The sequence below is a fragment of the Chinchilla lanigera genome, unplaced genomic scaffold, assembly GCF_000276665.1.
Source record: "Chinchilla lanigera isolate Chin_1 unplaced genomic scaffold, ChiLan1.0 scaffold00088, whole genome shotgun sequence".
NCBI lineage: Eukaryota > Metazoa > Chordata > Mammalia > Rodentia > Chinchillidae > Chinchilla > Chinchilla lanigera.
In genome coordinates, this window is record NW_004955489.1 from 2,001,368 (window position 1) to 2,023,894 (window position 22,527).

Genomic DNA, 22,527 nt, shown 5'->3' on the forward strand with positions numbered 1-22,527 from the left:
TTCTTCATAGAAATATGCTATGAGAAAGAGCAATCAAGTATGCTAATAATTAACAATACTGAGATTTCATTAACAATACTGAGATTTCATATTTTCATAAACGCATTGGCAGGTGTTGGGGTGCTGCAGAAATTAGTCTAACCCTTGCCAGCAATATTTAATTCTGTTCTTGATAGTGATCCTCTAACCATTGTAATTGATAGTTGAGGCAGACAATGCATTCATTATATGTATAACTAATCTACTTAAAGGGATGGTAATTAGAATTACATATAGGTTCAAACAGTATTTGCAAAGATGATGGCTTTGTTTATATTATTAAAAACTCTTAACCATTTGAAAACCTCTACTGCATTTTTCTCAATACCTCAATCATAGCTCCTTGAAAATAGTTTATCTTCAGCAATACAAAAGTACTACTTGGAATCTAGACTTGTGGATAAGATATACATCGAAATAATAGGTTACAACTAAGTAATATCCTTCAATAGGGAAAGGACAGATTGCATTAAGACGGTCATCATCTTCTACCGTATTGCCTCCCACTCCTCCCTCCACACCTTTGTGACCGTGTTAATGAGTGGAAGCTAAAGCGACACTTAGGGTGTGTGGATGCCACAGCTCTGCCCCTTCCCTGAAGGGACTCCCTCTTGGAACCCCGGGCACTGTGCTGCGAGGAAACCAAGCAGGAACGGCAGGTGACTGAGGCTTCCAAGGACTGTGACTCTGACCCCCTAGTGACACCCAGCCTGTGAGCTGGTCCTGCTGTAGCCGTGTGGGCAGAGACCAGGAGTGCTCTTTGTTAAGTCTTCAGAGAGTCTTAAGGCAGTGTTCCATAGAACCTTTTCAAACGGACAAATCCATCAAAGGACTGAAGGAAGACTCCCCCCGTTAAACAAAGGACACATGGACATCTGGAGCGCTCTGGGTGCCCACAGCAGCCTCGAGGAGAAGCCCACATAGAGAAGGCCTGTCCTGAAGTGATTTGTGAATGTGGCTTTTGTCTAATAGAGTAGATTAGGAATTAATTTGCAAAATACCACAGGGTTTTAAAAAATAGTATTGTTTGGATGGAGAGGAACATGCACCACAATATGAAGCTCATGAAAAGTCAGTTGTGAAGACTGACCACATTTTGCAATGGGAAGGAACTTCAAGGGTGGACACCTCTGGAACAGTGGGGTTCACATGGGCAACCCCTGCCTGTCCCATTGTGGTCGCTGTGTGGAGATGGATGTGCATGTAACTCATCCCTCTAGGTCACAGGTCCTCAGAAGTCTACCCAAGGGGCTTTATCCATACTCAGATCTTGTGGACAGAGATCCTGAGCTGCATGTTAATGCCTTTGTGGTCACAGATGTGGGGCTCTGTGAAGGGGGTTTGTGTTTATTTTGTGCAAAGAGAGATGTAACCTCTTGTGGCCAGAAGACAGGCTGTGGCAGACAGCATCACTCACATGTGGCCGCCACACCACATCCTGTCCCTTGTGCTGTCGCAGTGGGAGATGGAGCCACCTCCCACTAATCGAGGGAGGCATGGTTCTGCTCTTCTGAGATGGGGCAGAACAGGAGACATAGCTGTATGCTGAGACCGTGCTGGCCAGGGGCATACAATGAAAGGATGCTCTGTGGCATCTGAGGACAGGTCATAAAAATGCCACGCACCACTGCCTGTTCTCTCCGGATGCCTCTGTTTGGAGCCCAGCTACCAGACTGTGAGGAAGCCAAGTAGCCACATGCAAAGGCCCAAGATTAGGTCCAGCCAACAGCCAGCATCAACCGCCAGACAGGGGAGCCTGTGTGTTATGGTTGATACACTGTGTCAGTTTGAAGAATCTAAAGGCTTGGCTAAATGACTCAGCAGTTTCATACCCTAGAGTGAAAAGGACCGGTCCTTTTTGCTCTATGATGTTGTTCATTGTGTCAATGTGAGAAGTTTAGAAGGTTAACTAAGTGACTCAGGAGGGAGCCAGGGTCCTTACTTTGTATTCATCCTGAGCCTGTGCAAGAGAAGGGCATGGAGATTATGTGAGTGCTACACGCCCCCTGGGTGGGGGTAGCCTGCTTACAACATAAGGGAGGGAAAGAGGCTTGTTCCTCTCCCCTTTTTGCTCTTGCTGCTTTTGCTGTTTTCGGCTGCCAAAAAGTGTTGCCCTCTGCCATGTGCCACTCTGCTTGAAGCCAGCCAAGTATGGACTGAAACCTCCACAAAATGTGAGCTAAACAAACCTTTCCTTCCTTAATTCTGGGCATCAGATATTTTGTCTCGGCAACGAGAGAAAAAAAAACGAAACAGTGTCTTAAGATGTCTCCAGCTATTGGCCACACTGGCCAAGTGACCCTGCAGCCTGTGGCCACCCAGAGGATGCCATGAAGAAGACTAAGAAGCTGTCCCTGCCATGCTGTTCATCCCCTACCAACTGCAGAACCACAAGTAAAGTAAGGAGCTGTCAGTAAAGAGCTTCGAAGGCCATTTAGCAGGGGGTGGTCTGTGATGCAGCAACAGAAAAGCAGGAAAAGAGAATGGGAAACAAACCAGTGTAACACATCAACAGAACATGGTCCAACCACAAAAAAGGAACAGAGTATTAACACATGCGACAAGGCAGATGAGTCTCAAAGGTCTTATGCTTCCCCAAAGCAGCCGGAAGCAGAGTGAATGTTTCCATTTCTCACAGAACACACAGAACTGAGTAGGGCTGCATTTGGGTGCAACTTCTAAGAGCGACCAAAGGCTGCACCTTGGTGCATGGAGTCGGTCTGACAGTGCGAGTGACAAAGGTGCATCCCTCTGTCAAACTTGTGCGCTTCAGGGGATGTCAATTTAAGACTTAGAAAATAGGGCTGGGGATGCAGCTCAGTGGTAGAGCACTTGACTAGGGTGAGGTCCTCAATCTGATCTTCAGCACAGCAAGTAAACTTTTCAAAAATAAAAATTAAGTTTTATTTAATTTGGGCTGTGCATGAAGACAGGGCTCGTACAAGAATGACAGAATGCTGATTCACTACGGAAGCCGGGCGAGCACCAACAGAAACGATCTGTTTACTTTTTGATGTCCCACATCAAAAATTTAAAATGAAAAAGCACTGATTTTTGTCAAAAATGGGTTAACTGTAAAGCAATGAGATGCTTACTTTATGACTGCTAGTCAGGCTCTGAAAGTAATAACAAAATGATATGATTTTAGGATGTTTTGAGTAAGGCGGCATTATTTAAATAGATGAACAAACACACCACACATTAGGACTGCCAAAGTATGATGCTCACTGCAATGTGTAAATGAGTCTAAAATCAGTTTTATTATTTTATATATGTTTTATTGCTTTATATTTTTATTTATATTTTAAGCAGCTTTCACTATTTACCTAGTAGTTACTGTTCACTCTTCTAATATTTGTGGAACATTAAGTGGGAGAAACTAATTTCAAAAACAAAAACACAAAACAAGAACAAAAAAAAAAGGAAAGAAAAGCAAATTCTCAGCAATGATGGAATTGGCAGAGGAACAACAGCAACCAACTATAACGTTAATTATGCCACTCTTTACAGTGCAGAGAGAGTTTCCAGGTATCGATTTATTTGAAATATCTTTTACTATTATTTCAGTGCTGGGAATCAAATCCAGGGCCTTGTGCATGCTAGGCAAGCAATCTACCGCTGAGCTACAACCTCAACCTCTTCAAGTTTTTCAGAATACTTCTACTTAACAAGCGGCAGAAGTGTTGGCTATCTGTAAAACTATCTTCCCATTGAATTTAATATTCTCTAAATGACTTTTAAAATGTTCATCAATGTTACATGCATTGGTGAAATCACATAGTATGGGCATATAACAAATCCTATTTATTTAGACTTCCAACTAATCTGAACTTTGATGAAAGCAAAACTCATATTACTGGCTCAAACATCTCTGAGCTTTGGACTTGCACAGACAACACCTTATCGGCAGTCTTCTCTGGGTGGTCTGCACAGCCTGCCCGAGCAAGTGGAGGCAGCCCTTCCCCTCGAGAGGCTCACAGTCTCTAGCAACAGTGGCAGCCCACCACCCAAACCAGTGCCCGCCTTCCCAGACGTCTCCCCCCTACCTAATCCTCCACAGCCAGCAGGCGCTGAAGCTTGCTCAGCCTTCTGACTGTCTCCTGGTCCGATTCCCTTTGTAACACCGCAGGGGCAGCTCTCGCATTTACCACTGCAGGACCGGAACACCTCATAGAGGTCCTGCTCCCAGCTCCAGGCTGCTGCAAGAATGTTCTCAATAAAATGACGAGCTCATCCTATTCCTGTCCAGCTTATGTCTTCAGGAATCCTTCACTGCCTTTTGTAGATGTGTAACCCTCAGAAGAGAAAATAAAGCCCTCTATGCTTTGCTCTTTGATGATGGTTACAGCAGCCTATTTCTTCTCACTGTCCTAGCCATGCTGCATGACTATGATGCTCCTGGGGATGTGGCTGCCTTGTGTCTGCATGCTGTATTCAAATACTGCCTCTTTCACCCAAGTTCCCTAGGAGACGTACTCCTCCTTCATGTTGCACCCATGTATGAGATCCTTGTTGAATGCTGTGTGCCCTTGCTCCACAAAAGGGCCAACGCCCCTCGCATCTGTGGACCCTAGGCACCTTGTACACTTCTGTCACTGAGGTTCGGATGATTTTTTGTCTTATTTTGCTTCAGATTGTCTCCCTCTCCTAGACTACACGCTTCACTTCAAAGAACTGAGTCTTACGTTTGTATTTCTGAGCCAAATGCAGTTCCTAACATGTAGTAGATGCTTAAACATCATTTATTAAATGAATTGAAGCCCAAGAAAAAATGGTTTTAATATCCTGCTTCCAAAAAGAGGTAAATAAGATAAAAACACATATCACAAAATTGATAGCAAAAACTGATACAAAATTGATGGCATAGATTCAGATTATAAATGGTTAAAGTCCTCTGGAAAGTAAGATGATTTCCACAGAATTGACACAGACACAGACACACACACACACGTGTGTGTGTGTGCCCCACAGGTTTAGTTTGAAATGCTATCACTCACAAAACAAAAAGCCTGACACTAATAATAGTCTGAGTACTGTTACTGATTCTTCTAAAATGTCTCCACTGAAGTTTAACATACTATTTTTGTTGCTTTCAAACTCTCTGGATGTCTATAGGGTATGCCAAGTGGGACTATAAAAGTAACAGAATGTAAAACTATTCTGGGTGCTCAAAAATCATTTGTATTGTACAGTTTAAGAGCAGCTGCATCCAAATATTACCCTGTGGCTAAAAATTCCCAAAATAATGCAGGGTGAAAAAAGTTGAACTTGAGAGTTTGTTTATAATTAAAACTGATGCATTATAGTGATTAAAAAGTAAAGAGAAAGATAAGTGGTATAAAATGTAGAGTTGTAAAGTAAGCCCTTATCATGTTCACAGGGAATAAAGGCTCTGATTTCATAAGCTAAGGATGTCAAACAGTTTGAAAGGATCTAGAGAATGAGAAGCTTGGAAAATGAGATTTATCGAAGGTAACAGAGTGATGGCTGATTTAATAATGTCTTTTTACCTTTTTTCCTTTAGCACATGAAGTGATTATGCTAAAAATAATGAGTGTCCCCTGAAAAGCATGAAAAGGTGGAAATAAAACTACATGAACATTTATCAAGTTCTAGATAACTTGCTCCAGCCAACTCACTTATTAAAAGGCATAACTCTGCTGGGTGTGGTGGTATGTGCCTGCAATTCTAGTGATCAGGAGGCCGAGGCAGGAGGATCACAAGTTTGAGGCCAGCCTACCTATACAATGAGTTCAAGGCCTGGACTACATAGCAAGACCCTATCTTAAAAGAAAAAAATTATAATTCTATATTATTTAAGTTGTACTTCCAGATAAGAAAACAAGCCCAGGTGATTAAAACCTTCCAGAAACTTCTGGGTCAACTTTAACATGTTAAGAACTTGGACACTGTCATTCAAATTCTTTTAAAAAATACTAATTTTCTTAATTTGGAAGTTATATGACAAACTTATACATAACACATGGGTCACAGAAGCCTCAGGAGAGTTTAAAGGATATTTGAATTAAATGAAAAGAAAAAAAAAATCATCAAAATTTGTAGAGTACAGTGAATTCAGTGCTTAGAAGGAAATTTAGCTTTAAATACATATAATAGAAAAGAATATGTAAAATCTAGCACCTAAATTTCTATATTAGAAAACTAGAGAAAGAACAATTTAAGTCTAAAGCAAGCTGAAGAGAAATAAAGTTAGAGATGAAATTGAAAATGTGAAACCAATAGGGAAAATTTCCAAAACCAAAAAACTCTCCTCTGAAAATATCAATAAAATTAGCAAAGTTCTAGTTAGGCTAACAGGGGAGGGGCATACAAATTATTAAAAGGGCAGTAATAGAATATCATGAACAGCTCTTTGTTCACAGGTTTGATAACTTGGATGACATGAATCCATCCCTTTAAAGACACAATTTATCAAAACTTACACAAAAAGTAGACAATGTAGATATGTCTGTATTTTAAAATTAAATACATAATTAATAACCTCCAAAAAGAAAGCACCAGATCCAGATGGCTTTATGGATAGATTTTTATAAAACATTTTTAAAAAAGAAACCATTTCTCTACAAATTCTTCCACAAAATACAAATAGAAAGAAAACTTAACTTGTTCTACAAGACCCAATAACTGGAATTAGATACGACTTTAGAAAGGGGGAAACTACAGCCTAATATTTCTCATGAATATAGATGCAAAAACACTCAAAAATGTGAGTAAACACAGTCTGACAATGTATATGAATCATCTGCCCTAATTAAAAGAGATTTACTCTAGGTATACAAGTCCAGATCAACAGCAGAAAAATCCATCAATGTAATCAAGCCACCATTTCAACGGGCTAAAGAAAGAAAAGTCACATGATCACCATCATTTGATGTAGAAAAAGCTTTTAACAAAATCCACCACCACTCATGATTAAAAACTCTCAGAAAACTAGGTTCTTTGTATGGAAAATTATAAAACAAATTGACCAAATCATATAATGATTTAAATAAATGGAAAGGTCTTTTGTGTTCCTGGAAAACTCAATATTAAAAGGTCTTGATTCTTGACTGAGTTCTAAGTTCAACACAAGCCCAACCAAGATTGCAAGGAACTATTTTGTGGGTATCGACAGCCTGGTTCTAAAGTTTATATAGAAAAGGTACAAATCCAGAGTATAAGCATACTGAAGAACAAAGATTTCTCACAGTCCCCATTATCAAGATTTACCCTAAGACCACCGCTGTCCAACAGTACGGCACTGGCCAGGAAGCCAGGCGCAGATCACCAGAAATGCAGAGCCCAGACAGAATCTGCACAGACACTCTCGGCTCCTCTTTGGCAAAGAGCAAAGGCAACTGCATGGAAAATGACCATCTCACCAACTGGTGCTGGACCAACTATGCGTCCATCCACAATAAATACACAAGTACAGACCTGTACTTTCTAAAAAGTTTACTCACAATGGCTGGTAGACAAAAACATAAAATGCAAAAAATATAAAACTTCTAGAAGAAAATACAGGAGAAAATCTAGGTGAGCATGGGTTTGGTGATATTGTTAGATACAATATCAAAGGTACAACCTATGAAAGAAAAAAGGAATAGTTGAATTTTATTAACATTAACACTGTTGCTCTGTGAAAAACATTAAGAGAACAGAAAGTTACACCACTGGCTAGGAGAAAACTGTATCTGATAAAAGACCTATGTCCAAAATATACACAGAGCTCCTACCACTAACCATTAAGAAAACAAGCCAATTAAAAGCAAGCATAAACCTTAACAGATATCTCACCCCTGGAAATATACTCAAGGAAATTTGTTATTACTTCTGTGAGAGCTGAAGATTACAACAGCGGTCGAGAGACCATTACATACTATTAAAATGGCTCACATCTGAAAATCTGACCACTCCAACTGCTGCATGGTACAAAGCAACAAGAGCTTTCAGTCACTGCTGCAGGAAGGCAAAAGCTGAAGACACTTTGGAGTATGGCAGTTTCTTCACACAATGATGAAACTGCTTAACCATACATTTCTCAGACATGTCCCCATTGTGAAGCGACATATGACTGTAATTTGTCCCTATTTACTTGGCGTTTAAATACATAGGAGCATTTAGTGCATTATACTTTTATAATTCATTATGAAGTACTAACCAAAGTATTTTACATATTTTACTGAGTCCTTTTATTTTTAAATTGGGAATGACTTTATTTTTAAATGAAAAACATTCTGGAATAGTTTGATAATCTATGGAAAGAAAAACGTTGACTTAAATATTATTTTGCATACTTGAGATCAAAGTAGTTCCACACAATTTGCAATTAAAACCTAATCCTAAGCACATGTATAATAACACGTTATGATGAATACCTAAATGCTCTTATAACAATCGAATGTGATAACTTACTGATTTGCTAACAAGAATGCAGACGTGCCTATTTTCTGCTGGAGTTTATATCAATTGTAATTCTCTGAAAGACAGTAAGCCTTGACCCAGATACAAATGATTTTTTTTCAGTGTTAAATAACTAATGAATTACTGCTAATTGAGACAGTGTTTATAATTCAGAAAACTTTTTGTGGAGCAAGTCTGTTTGTAAGCAAGTCTGTTACTTTTGCTTTTTCTGTCTGAAATGATTTAATAATGGAAGCACAAAATGTTTGACAGGGGCTAAGAATTAAACAGTAAGTACTGGAAAAAGACACAAACTACTTAAATTGTAGTTGGAAATGATATTATAAATCCATTTTTGCTTTAAAAAGGCTCTAGTTAATTTATGGAACTAAAGATTCAAAAATAATCAGAGATGAGATGATGTAGCAACTTTAAGTTTTGTCAATTTTAGAGCACCAAATGTTTAAATTCTTTTTCATATGCAAAACAGCTCTTGTTAAGTTGGCTATGATAAAACATTCTTGCTGGAGACAAAAGGACAAGGTGATAAAGTATGAAAAGTGCCTGCACTCAGGGTCTTTGAGAAACAACAACTATCCAATAAGAAGGAATTAAAAATGGACAGATTACTGTTGCTAAATAAAACTGATACTGTTAACAGTAAATTCTGGGAGTAGTGGCACACGCCTGTAATCCCAGCACTCGGAGGCTGAGGCAGGAGGATCACTGGGAGTTTGAGGCCAGCTTGGGCTCCGTAGCAAGACCCTGTCTCAAACAAACAAACACAAAAATAAACTACAGTACAATAATAATATGAATGAGGACAAGTCCACATTAAAAGCAAGCTGTGTAAAAGGGCATCTGTGTGTCTATTCCAGATAAAGATATTGAAACTATTTTAAAGCTAGCTTTATTCTTGTTATTTAAAAATGTTATTGTGTAGAATCCATTTTATTTCAAGGTCAGATGCGATTTAGAATTAAAGAAAAAACGATTCAAACATTTGGACAGCAATATTTTATAGCACTTTAAATGAGATTCTTTTAAAATCTAAGCTTTTAATAACACTACATATATCCATTTGATATTTGTTTACATAATTGATGCTAGTTTATTTTGTGTGACAGTCAAATGACACTTACTTGTCGCTGGTAAGAATTAGAGCTGTTTTTAAATAATATCATCAGAGATGTCAGATGTTTACCCACTCCACTTGAGTACTAAATGTGAACATAAAGGTGAAGAAAAGTAATATTTAACTCACACAAAATTTATTCGCTGGAAAATTAAACTGCCATTAAAATCTTCTTGGAATAGTAGTTTTAACATTTTTTACATTGTTTACACAGAGGTCAGCAATTTTTTTTATGTAATACAATTATACAAAAGGAAAAAGGCACCGAGACAATCGGTGTATAGATCGTAGAAAAGTAGACGTGAGAATAAAATGCAACACAGAGCACATTTTCAATTACATGAAAACAATCAGATATATGCTCATTCTATAAAATGGACTGCTTCACACACTCATCTGTTTATATTTTTGATCAAATAGGGAAATTAATATGTGACAATAATACAACACTGTTAATAACCACACAGACATGTGTATGTATTAGGAAGATCCATTCATGGTTTCGGATCACTAGCAAATGTGTTGGAGACACTTCAAGACCAAAGCAGTGTAATTCATCAGGTTGTGTGATAGAATTTTGCTCATGGAGCATTTAAACTTCATCGCACTGTTATATCCACTATTAGAAAAATAAGTAGGAAAGCTCTGTAGAAACTATATACTATTAAGGAAGCTTCTTGCCTCAGAAAAATGAAAGAAATAGGAAGGAGGGGGGGAGGGAGAAGGATGGGAGGATGGAAGGATAGGGGAGAGAGGTAGGGAAAAGACAGAGTAAAGAAATGCTGAATAAAAGATTCCACTAATTCAGTTTTTTCCATAAAAATTACATTATTTTGAGAAATAAAGCACAATGCAAGAGTATTGAGCAGTAATGAGCCTCTTGAGTTTTAGAAAAAGAATAGATCCCAGCATTTTCAAGACTCTTAAAATTCATATAACTCTTCTTCAAGACTAATGTAACTGAAAATACTTATATACTTTCTTATTTCAAAATTCTAGCAAAATCGAGCCAAAATTTGGCTGTCTTTTTATGTCAGCTTTAAAGATTCCTCAAAACTGTTGCCACTATATTATGTTCATCACAAAAGCAAAAGTTATTTTAATAAATTATGTAAAAACATGATAGAATAATTTTTAAATGAAAGTTACTACTGGGATTTTTCTCTTGGCAAACTTAAAGTTATGTTAGTATCATCCTTAATTTCTAGCTGTGCTTCAAATAATTGCTCAAATATACTTAAGTACTTAAAGAAAGCCAATCTATGCACCAACGCTACCCTGGTTTCTCCTCAGACAACAATTCAGATAGAACGACATTTTTGCAAAAACACCTACCCAAAATAGGCATCCCCCACCCCACCAAAAAACTCTCCTAGGACTCTATGGCATTTCAATTTTTTCAAATTGTCTGGTTAAAGAAACATGTAAAATTATAAAAATGAGAGGTTTTAAAATCCTTCTTACAAAATCTAAACTAGTGAATGTGCTAGCTAGAGGCGGGCGGGAGATCAAAAGAAAACACAGGACATGATGGCTGAAGCTCCTCATGGCAAAGCAAGGGCCTGTGCAGTTCCAGCAGAAACCACGCGGGCACCGAGGGCCATCCCACACGGGGCTCGGAGGCCGGGTGACTCTGGCGAGGCTGCATCCCTGTCCATGGGGGTTACGAACAGAAGTGAGTGGGAATACTTTGAGGGGTAGCTCGGTCACTACTGGAAATTCTACCATCCGGAGAAGGTGAACACACGGGGTAAGTGACCAATACAGACCTCTCCACACAGTCAGTCATCTCCCTTCAACCACAGGTGCAAAGAGAAACACCAACCTCAGAGATAAGGGAAAATCTCTATTTTGTTATGAAACAAAAGTCATATCTAACTGTTTAATTTATGAAAATAAAAGTGATACCTGAATATATAAGTTTAAAATTGATAAATCATCATACATAATTTTGGAAAATTATTTTTTCAGTGTATAATGGAATATTATGTCATCTACTCAGTATTCATTTTAAACACACTGGCAATGAAACCTCATATGTTAAAGAAATCAACAGAAAGATGTTAAGGCTTCTTTTTAAAAGTAGACTTGAATATTTAAAAGACAAACTTAAATATCAGACAGTACCGAACTAGGTTTACTGATAAGCAGAATAACAAAGAGGAGCTTAAAGAAGGCCCTAAAATAAGCTAGTTTGAGAAGCAGATTATCAACCTGATAATGAAATCACGTCAAACATCATGTACAGCTATTGCCACAGCAGTGACTTTGTTCTCATGGTTATTTGGAGATTCTGATGTACTAAGAGGTTGAAATTCTGTAATAAAATTATGCCCTGCTTTTATTCAGATCAAGTCAGTTCCCTTCTCTGTTCCAGCTTATACCACATTCAAGATAACGGCACCATGACGACAACTGGCACAGTATCTACGGTGGGCTTTGTGGGGGCTGCTCTTTCTGTGGTCTCTGAGGCTGGCTGTCCAGTCCTTCCCCTGCCCAATCCATGTAACTAAGGAAAAATGGTCAAAAGATCATCTTCTCCAGGGGGACTCAGCTGGGGTCCAGAGTGAACGTGTAGGAAAAACTGGAGGAAGGAGAACACAAACAACACCAAGCAGAGGTGCAGACCACTCTAAAGAGGAAACGAGCACATTCATTTCTATAATTAACCAATTAACCTGCCCTGTCAAGCTCTGTCATGTAAGATATTAAACTAACCTCAAACTATAACTAGATCAAGCACATCAGTAGTCACAGAGCAGCCTAATTCCATAGCAGTATTATCTCAAAAACACAGATAAACTCACTTTTCAGTATTTCACAGATCTTTGGTGGGGGGAGAGAAGCTTTCAAAATGTAATGCAGTTTTTATCAGGGACAGACCCCCTTGAATAGAAACTCAGATATGAGAATCCACAGCCTTTATTTTTAGAGGAAGCGAGACTCCTGTGTCAAGCTGCCATTTGAAAGAAAGAACCCTAAGGAGAAACAGGCAATAAAGACACAGAGATCAGAGCAAAAGGGGCAAACTGCTGCTGCTCCTAGTGAAGAATCCAGGACCGCAGCTCACCTGGTGGTGTGAGACAAAGGAGCCGGCTCAGAAGGAAGAGGAGGAGCAAGAAGGCTCGCTGCGCTCCACCACCTCCACCGCGACTATGCGCCTGCTGAAAGGTCGGGCTAATTTTCATCAGGATACCTGCAGAGAACGCCACACAGAGATCACCCCAGACTCTGAGCCTTACGTCTATCACTGTTAAAACAGTTTAGTGGGAAATACTGAATAAATGAAAGAAATGTTCAGAAATCAGAAAACCATAATACATTTATTATTCCAAGGAACATTTGGAAGAAGTTATCTTGAATGTAAATGGACAGGAATTCAACTTTTCCACTAAATTTCTTTTTAAGGAAGCACAAGAAAATGATCAATACCACTAACCTTAGTCTTAATTCTTTTTATCACTATCACACTTAAAATCTTAATCTATGGACATCAAAACATCACCATCAATGACTGTATGTACTAAACCAGCTCATCTCAGACAGGATTTCCTGGGTAGGGAGCTTAACAAAATCTAGATTCTTGGCTTTCCTTTCAGACCAAACAGAATCTTTGCAGGTGGAGTTTTGGAATATGAATCAAGCACTTAAAATAATTCTCAAACTTACCCTTCTGTGGGAACTACTATTTTGTATGTTGTCCTGCAGTTTGATGGGAGTCTAACCCATATTCATTAGTTAAGTCCCAGCCCAGGTGTTCTTTTCTCCAGAAAGATTTTTCTGAATTCCAGTTGTAATTTTCTAATGAACTCAGCAGTGCCCTGTGCACACCTCTGCCTTAACACCTTGTTACATTACAGTGGAATCACACCATTCTGTGTCTCCTCCCTGCCTTAGAGCACAAGCCTCACATGGGCAAAGACTTTATCCAATTTAGCCTTTCCACATCTGCAGTCCCTAGAACACATGGTACATAGCTGGTGTTCTTATAAATATGTATTAAATGAAGGAAAAAGAAACCCAGGCATAAAACAAGATTCATACACAGTGGAACTAATAGTATTACAGATTTCTTCCATAAAGCATTTAGTTCAACACTATGTGCTTCCTGTGAGCAGAGGGGCACATGCAGAGAGCAGTATGAGGCATCTACTACTACACAGGGAAAAGAGTTTCACGTACTAAACGTGGCTGCAACCCCTGATGAATCTCAGTGAACCCTAACAGAGATGTGAGCTGTAAGTAGTACAGAGGGAGGCCAGTCTCTCTCCTTGCTGCCCACAGGGTGCAATGCAGCCCAGGAGACACAGATGTCTACCTGGCAGAGATAGCCAGCTATAATTAAAATACCTTGTGTTCTCAAAAATGATAAAAAAAAAAGGTAGAACAAACTGATTAATATACCTCAGAATATAAATATATCCCACAATAAAAATTGTTACCAAGTGTGACACAAAGTACTATTTGTGTTCTGAGAAGAAAAAAAATCCTCACCTCTGCTTCTCTCTCTCTGATATTCAGTTATTGATAAAATAAATGTTGTTCCTTTTTTTCCCCACTGTAATATGTGCAGTCTGGGTTTCAGAATCATGTAGACTTGGGTTCTCATCCCAGTTCTGCAAGTTACTTGGTAGATGATCTAAGAAAAGTCCTTCTGACCTCTACTGCAGTTTCTTCATGGATAAATATTGATAATACCTCATAGAAGTACTGTGGGAATCAAAATCATAAATTATTATCCTAGGTCTTCAGTAAGTGATAGCTGTTACATCATCCTTGTTATACATTTTGAAGGGCACAGATGACATTTTAAAAGCTGCTTTGGATAATGCTCTGAAGTATGCTTAAGCTTGTGCTCAAAAACAAGTTTGGTTCATGATAATGATACTGATGACGTGACTAATTCTAATGCAGGCCACAGGTGAACTAGGGCCAGTGGGGAAAAAAATAGAAAGAAAATAAGAAAATAAAAAAAACAGGAAAGAAAATAAGAAAGGAAGCTTGTAACTAATAACTATCCATGTGAATTTCCCTATAAACTGTCTTATCTATGTAGGTAAACTGTAATTTTATGTGAACAGACTTGTATTTCTATTCATATCTGAACAGGAGCCTTAAAAAATTTGTTGGCCATTTCTGTCCTTATGCCATCCAAAATTTATATTTTGAAAAGCCCCTCTATTTTTCAGCTCACTTGAAATGATCTCACTGTGCTATCATTTGGTCTCCCCACCGACCTTCACTCTGGAGAATACCCTCCATTCTGTTCCCTCTGCCCCTACTGGTGCTGGGTTCCCTTGATCTATGAAATGAAGCCAGTGGTTTAATATACAGCCCTAGGCATCTGCACAGGCTGGCTAATGCTGTCCTTCTAGGCCTGAAGTTAAAATGTGTAGATTAATCAGGGTAGTAGACATTTTTCATTAGCTTCTCTTTTTTAAGCTGTGGTCCAATTTACTATTTTTTGTCAGTAGATACAACACTGCTGAGAAATCACTGAGTGCATAGTAAGATAACATGCACATAGATCTCTAACAAAATGTGGATGTTACTTGCGGACAAGATTACAAAGCAAACTTCTGCAAGGTAGGATGATATTACACTAAAAAAACTTTCTTACTGATTTAAAATCCACTCTGTTTCCTGGGCAGTAATACGCAACTACACTCTGCAGCTCATTTGGGAGGGTCTAATTCCAGGCACAGGAACCCCCACAAATGATTATAAAACTTAGGGGACTTTAGAAGAACAATGAGAAAGTGAGCTGTCTTTCTCAAGTTTCTGAGTCAACACCTGCTGCCCAGTCAGCCTCTATTTGGCAGAATTACTAAGCTATAAGGTTTTGTCTTTAAGCTTTCATGTGAATTCAAGCACACAACAAACATCAGCATTGTCTTATACTAGATCAAGGACAGTGGAGCGGGTCTCCTGAACACTATTTAATCTTTTTCTAAAAATAAAAAGGATGACTTTTTGGTAGTAATTATTCTAAGTTGTGTCAATCCACAAGGGGAAAAGAAAAGATGTATATTTTGCTGTGTATGGAGGAAATAGCACCCAAAAGCAAATGTAATATCTGGTAATCATATGATAGGAGAAACACGACCCATAAACTGAACAAATGTTTTTCTATTTAGTTACCTGAAAAGCCTTCACATATCCCTATCATATACATGGATGGAGATGGATATACATATTATATATATATATAATATATACACGTTTGTGTGTGAAATGTAGGTATGTGTGTGACAACAGAAGCATATACACAGAAGATTTATGATCTTTGAGGTCTTCAGGGTTGGGTGGAAGGAGGATGTTCTCTGAAATTATTTTAAAAGTTGATTTTTTAGGCCATGTAAGATTTCATGCTCACATCAGATAAACCCCTAAGGAAATATCAAATCACATAAAGTTCTAGGCATAGTCTGAAGAAAGGCAGATATAACAAATAACAGTTAAGTCTTTTTCTCACTGAAGGTGAAAGCACCAACCTGGTCTTAATAATGTACTTGATTAAGCTTTGTCAGAGCTACATATAAGACTGGTAATTCTTTTTATTAGGAAGATACCAGCTGTTAGCAATGGAGACAGTTGTTCTAAAGACAGGAAAGGCAACTATCATGAAATGCCTAAATCCAATTTTCCAGTAAAATATACATCCCCTCTTAATACTTAAGTGAGGTATTTTATCATTCAATTCATGCTCTAACTCTGTAACTTAACTCATTAATAAAAAAACCTAGAAAAGTCTCATTGATAAAACAATTAAGAATTAATTTCCCATTAATACAATCCTGCAGCATACATTCTTAAGGTTCAGGGTGCCCATTTGCATTTTTTCCTGATAATTCGTGAGTATGAAAACACAGAACTGGGGCTGGGGATTTAGCTCAGTGGCAAAGCGCCTGCTTGGCAAGCGCAAGGTCGTGAGTTTGGTTCCCGGTACCGGACAAAAACCAAAAAAAAAAAAAAAAAAAGCCACAGAACTGCCTTTTGTTAAACTAAAAACTATAGGAGTTAATGGTCTTTTGGATTCTTTTAAGGCCTTTCAGTACAGCTAAGTGAATATGCAGGGTTTTGTTATTATGACAATAACAAGTTCTAGCTTGCAAAAATATATAGTACTTAAACGGGACTAGGAAAAATGATATATTACTTTTTACTAATTGGTAAGTAGAGAATTTTTGTCTAGTTTAACTCAAAATGAGAAAAAGAAAATGTTTTTCATACATATAAAACATACTCAATTTAATAAAGTATGTGCATAAAATTATATAACAGGTAAGAAGCAAAATTAAAAGAAAGTAGCTTATAATATTCCAGATTAATTAGTTCCTAAATATAAAAATAACAAATGAAACTGCCTTGCCATTTAAAAAAAATTTGTACATTATACAATTGCATACTTTAGAGGAACTAAAGGTCTTGTGACATTGTTCTGAGGAATCTTTACATTTATAAAAATCGAAGGCCTAATTTTGCAAATACAACTTCTAAGCTGTATGAGCAAATTTCACGTACATGAAAGGCACAGGATGACATCACATTAAAGAATATTATCTGTAAAGTTCATAAAATCTAGTCACAAATCACTGGAAACTTCATAAGGAATCTCAGAACTGTTTCTAACTTGATTTTCTGAATCAGACTGAGAGCTGGATAGTCTTAATATCACAATATAAATTCTTCAATTTAGTGAAGATTTAGAGACAGAAGAGCTTCTTATTTGGATTATACAGTGTTGGTTACTAAATACACAGACCAGATAAAGTTTTCTTTAACTTGAATTTTTTCAATTTTCAATAGCTTATCTACTGTATTTTCCAGTTTGTTAAAATTTTTTTTCCCATATTACTACAATTGTAAAGAGTCAGTCATGGAAGACATTCTAAATCAAAGTACTGCCCTACTGGCTTCCTATATTGGAATACAAGTATACAGGAAGTGCTTTCAACAGAAAGTTACATAGTTCTACAGTACAACCTGTCCAAAAGGTTTGCAAGGGACCAGGACTTGACTTGGTCTCTTTGAAGAAAAGCAGAAGCAAAGGAAGAAATAAACTTAAAGAAAAAACCTTAAAAATTCCTTTATGAAAATGAATGCTTGCTTCCATTTAGATTTAGCACTATGGAAAAGAACTGAGACACAATGAAACTAAGGACACAGAATGAATTTATCAGAAATAAAAACTATTTTCAATGTGGTCAAAACCCTTCCCCATTAGATAGATGGTGACCTCCTTTCCACTATAAACACCAGGGACCTGCCAGTCAAAATATGTTTTACGGATTCTATGAAGAGTGATACTAAAACAGTGTTATAACTAAAATCACATAACCGCCCATGAAATTGCTGGCTTTTTTTGCTAAAGTAAAAGTAACTTCAAATCAAAAGTATGTTATTAAATCTCCAGAGGACTGTTAGTACAACAGCAATAATGTACGTTTCTCAGTTTGTTAGACAAACTCCACCACACCCACGCCATTCATTCACGCCAGCAGTTGATGTTATTTCCGTGGAATTTAAAGCATTTGGTAGAATGTTGGATTTGACTCTTCAAAGAACAAGCTCTTCTACGGGTGACCAGGTGAACACAGCAGCGTTGCAACTGCTGATGGTGCTGCCTGGGGTGGCCTGGCTTCCCGTCCCAGCTGTCATGACTCCAGTAATGCATGCCATCTGCAGACTTGCTGTCCTTTAGACTCCTTCATTTCAGTCCAGTGACTGAGTTCCTCTTCCCCAGAACTGTTCAGACCTAGAGAAATCCATCCTATCATCTCTTTTCTTTTCATGCTGCGTTTGTTATACACAGACAGGATAAGTGTCACATCAGACAGCTGAAAAAGGGCCACTTGGAACACAAAAGTTTCCTTGTACACTGGATTCGGCTGCCCTCTGCGGATGGATGTCTTGCATTTGGACATTTCTTGACCCATGGAATTCAGCAGCGTTAACTTAACATATGTATCTAAAGGGAAAAAAACCAACATATCACAAATATCATTTGAAACAAACTCAAAACAATTTTCTCATAGTAAGTGCTGGGAATATTAAGTGTTTACACTCATAAGGATATGGTCTATACAATGTTTAATGGAAATTTAATCAATTCCATTTTGATGTACATGCTTATAAAATGTGACAAGTACAGAGAATGCTAAGTAGGCCAAAAATATCTTGGGAGTAATAACATCTTACTCTCCCTACTTCTACGTGATAGAATTTAAAGGCGTACCTTATAGCCCTTCCTCCACCCGCCACCCACTGCCCCCCCTTCCCCCCGTGACCTCCCCTGCCATCACCATCCCCCGTTAGCTCCACCAGCAGGACATCATAGCATTCATTAACACTTAGCAAGCTCAGTTAGCCACAACACTGGAAAGCATTCCACTGTGTTTTCAGAGAATAAGAGTAAACAAACAAATAGAAATGAAGGCAAATGGTAAAGAGAAGAGAGAGACAAGAATGCAAAGATGACATCAAAACAGTTTAGGATGAAATGTCAAAAAAATCTCTGCATGGATGTGGTTTTTAACTATATTTTTAAAACACTTAAGGGCTAAAATGAAGCCAAGTTTAGCAAACCAAGTAAAACTTTCTCCTGGTTTCATGCAAGAGTACATTTAATGTGCTTTTTGGGGGTAGTTCAAATAAACACTGTAGGGTTTCTTTGAGGCACAATTTAATGTGAATTTTTAAGTATGACATCTTAACTACTTTTATGAGTTAGAAAAGAAATTGATGTGATGTTTAGTGTACAAAGTGAAACATAACATTTCATTGACTGATTATATTATGGGAGATAAATCCATTCTTTACAAGATTGTGCTTTTGAGTTCTTAAACAGACTCATGCAAATGATCTTCAGCATGTTGATCCATCATGTGTACTTCATATCCAGATTTCAATTAATTTTAAAGATAATTGCCATGTTTCTCATAGAATGTTTCTGCTGCATAAATCAAAATACAGATGGAAAAATAAAAAATTTCATTTCAAAAAGTTTTGCTTATTTTATAGATACTCTGAATACCATCATCCATAATCAGAGATAAATTCTTAGTTAGTTTTATTTAAAGTACCACAGATAATAAATGTGCATTTTTTTAAAAACCAACATGGTGGACAGCTTCACTGCTGGCAAGTTTTAGGGTATTTTGTTTTTGCATGAAAAGACAACATCCAATTAGCCTCTACAGGAACTCACCTCGTATTATATAAACCTGTCCACCTATCAAGTGTTTTAGACAACAGAACAGTCCATCTGACAACAGGGGGTGGAAAGCAGTAAAAGAAATAATGACCAGATGTCAATCGTTGGGTGAGAGAGGGTCAAAGGTCAGAATTAAAGAGGAAACACTGTTCACTGGAGTGGAAAAACACAGAACTTTAGCATTTTACTTCAGGTAGAGGGTTGAACAAAGGGTTGTTGGGTAAATTTCATGGAATGAAAAATTTTAAGTCATTGTGTAATCTTAAAAATTACATTGTTTTAAAGGGGGACACCTTTATAATGATACCCTCTTGGTCTAAAGCACATTGAACATAGAATCATGCAAATTATCAGATATAAAAGACTGAATAAAAGTCATTATCAGGTCATCATCATCGTTATTCTCAGTTTTAAGTTCATCCACACAATATTTAATATTTCAAATAATTTTATTACTCCCAATGTAGTATGAAATTAGGTTATGCAAAATAAAATACAACTATCACAATTTTTGCTCTTGAATGTTGCTATTGTTTCTTTGGATGCAACTGGGATTATTCCATTTATAACACATTCAAGTCCTAGACTCTAGATATATCTGAAGGGCTACAATCTTAATGTAATATACACAGTTTAGAACCAACTAGTGAAATTGTCTTGCATTTTACTATATAAATATCCTACCTTCATATAATCATTTAAAAATTGACTTACTAGTTATTTTCTAGCATTATTGATCAATCTTATAAGGAAGATCTAATCTAAAACAATGGCAATTGCTGTGACCAAATCTCATAGGAAAGACTAACTGTGCTTGGGTGATAATTTTTCCTATGTTACTTACTACCCAAATTTGCCCTTGTTCCTTTTCAGTTCTGATTCCTGTTTCTCTATTTAATCAGAGTTTCATTTTATTCTGCAACTCTTTAACATCATCAATAAAGTTGTTGTCCAAAAAAATTACTGAGCTACTAGCTAAGGCCTGAGTAGCGAAGTGATGGCCATGGCTCAAGGTGACCTGAGTGATGCTTTATGTGGGGCAGTGCTCGACATCTTGACATCTTTGCATCAGGTGTCTCAGGCCAGGGCACTCCTGCTATGGCCACACCTCAGCATGGCTATCTTCATGTGCAAATCTTTCTCTCACAGGTTATCTCTTGGGCTCTGCTCAGTGTGTATGAAGATAGTCAAGTCCCACTTCCTAGTCTGTTTATTCTAGGAATGGCTTTTTTCCTCCCACTGCATTTTCCTTTTGAAATGAAAAAGTGCATTAATAATAATTCTGCCTTCTGTGCATCTTTGTCAGATCTCAGTCTGATCACCCTGTGTAAGACATGACCTTAACTTTACCAATAAAGAATAGACTGAGATCATTTGTCTAAGAGTAGAAATATGAAAGTACTTTGGCCTTCAGACTTTTAATTCAGGGGTAGGTGCGTTCTATGATATATATGTAAGAAGCAAGCTTCCCAACATTACTTGGTATAAACCAAATATATTTTTATGATTTTTCACCTCCATTGAATAATAAATTTTTATGACACTTAGAAGCAAAGTCCATTTAATTTAAGGGTAGACAAAGTTTTCCCTCCTTTAGTAGCTGCCTGATTCCTGGAGTTAAAAGAGTGAATAAAACAAGTCTGGGAATCTGTGTGGTAGTGCTATTATTCAAGGTTTCCTTTCAGGTTTTTAGGTCAGGGCATTAACAGTTTTATTTCACAAAGGCACAGAGATGCTGCTTTCTCCCTAGTTTACCACTTACAGATATCAACAATTTCAGAGCTACAGTGGGGGGTGACTTCTCTACTCCAAGGACCTACTCTGCATCTGAACCAAGAGGAGGCTGAGGAGGAAGGCGAGAGCGGTGGACAGTGCAGGAGCTGCTTGGCTCTGCCCTCAGTCCACATGTGACTCCCGAACCCTTCCTTATTCTGTGACTCTGCTGCAGTACTAAGTTATGAACTTATTTTTTTTAAAAAAAATTATCTTTTTGTAGTGCTGGGATCAAAGCAGGGTCTCATGCATATGAAGCATGTGCTCTCTCACTGTGCTTTACCCCAAGCCCCTATATTTTTAAAGGAGAAAAAAAAATGTGAAGAAGCAATTTCTTCTAAATTGTTAAAGGAAATAGTGAAGTAAACACATTAGTTCATAGCACTGCATGCAGACAGAACACAGCATTAATCTTCAGTTAACAATAATAGTTATACACGTTCATATTTGTGATCATTACTTATTTAAAAAACTTTTTCTGGCATTAAAAGGAAGTAACTATGATAGGAATAATTTATTCTGCAAGCACTATAAAAAATTAAAATTCCTCTCACCATACAATTAATATTTTGAATTTCAAAATTTTCTACTTCCCAAAAGGCTGGAAATAGAAAACATGAAACAGATTAGCTGATGATTTACCACTTGAATTTGATTGGCTAAGACTACAATGATAGGACTGAAACCCCTAATGCTGAAAGTCCCCTACGTATAGAAAGCATTCGATTTAAAACATGCTTGCACTCACTGGGTGGTCTGTTTGCAGCCAGGTTTTTGAAGTGGCTGCCTTTTATCACTTCTGCTGATAATCTTCCTGTGGTGGCGTTGTAAAGCAAACCAATGAGAATCTCGGGAACCGAGCCATGTTCTAGAGACTGACAAGAGGATGCGCTCTCGGTGCAGGACATCTCTGACACGCTCACTTGGGAGTCACAGCCCTGCAAACCAGAAAGAGTATTTT

The 22,527-nt window shown here is 37.7% G+C and overlaps 1 protein-coding gene across 1 annotated transcript in view; it reads right to left on the reverse strand.

Annotated features, from left to right (window-relative positions):
• Window positions 1-16,516: 16,516 nt before the first annotated feature.
• Window positions 16,517-22,527, reverse strand: part of Syt14 (synaptotagmin XIV) — a gene marked incomplete at its 5' end in the record, with an annotated part of 257,951 nt that continues 251,940 nt past the window's right edge. Inside the window, 2 exon segments of the mRNA XM_013504506.1 lie at window positions 16,517-18,548; window positions 22,315-22,504. Of these exon segments, the coding sequence (XP_013359960.1) occupies window positions 18,235-18,548; window positions 22,315-22,504 (504 nt within the window). The 3' untranslated portion in view covers window positions 16,517-18,234.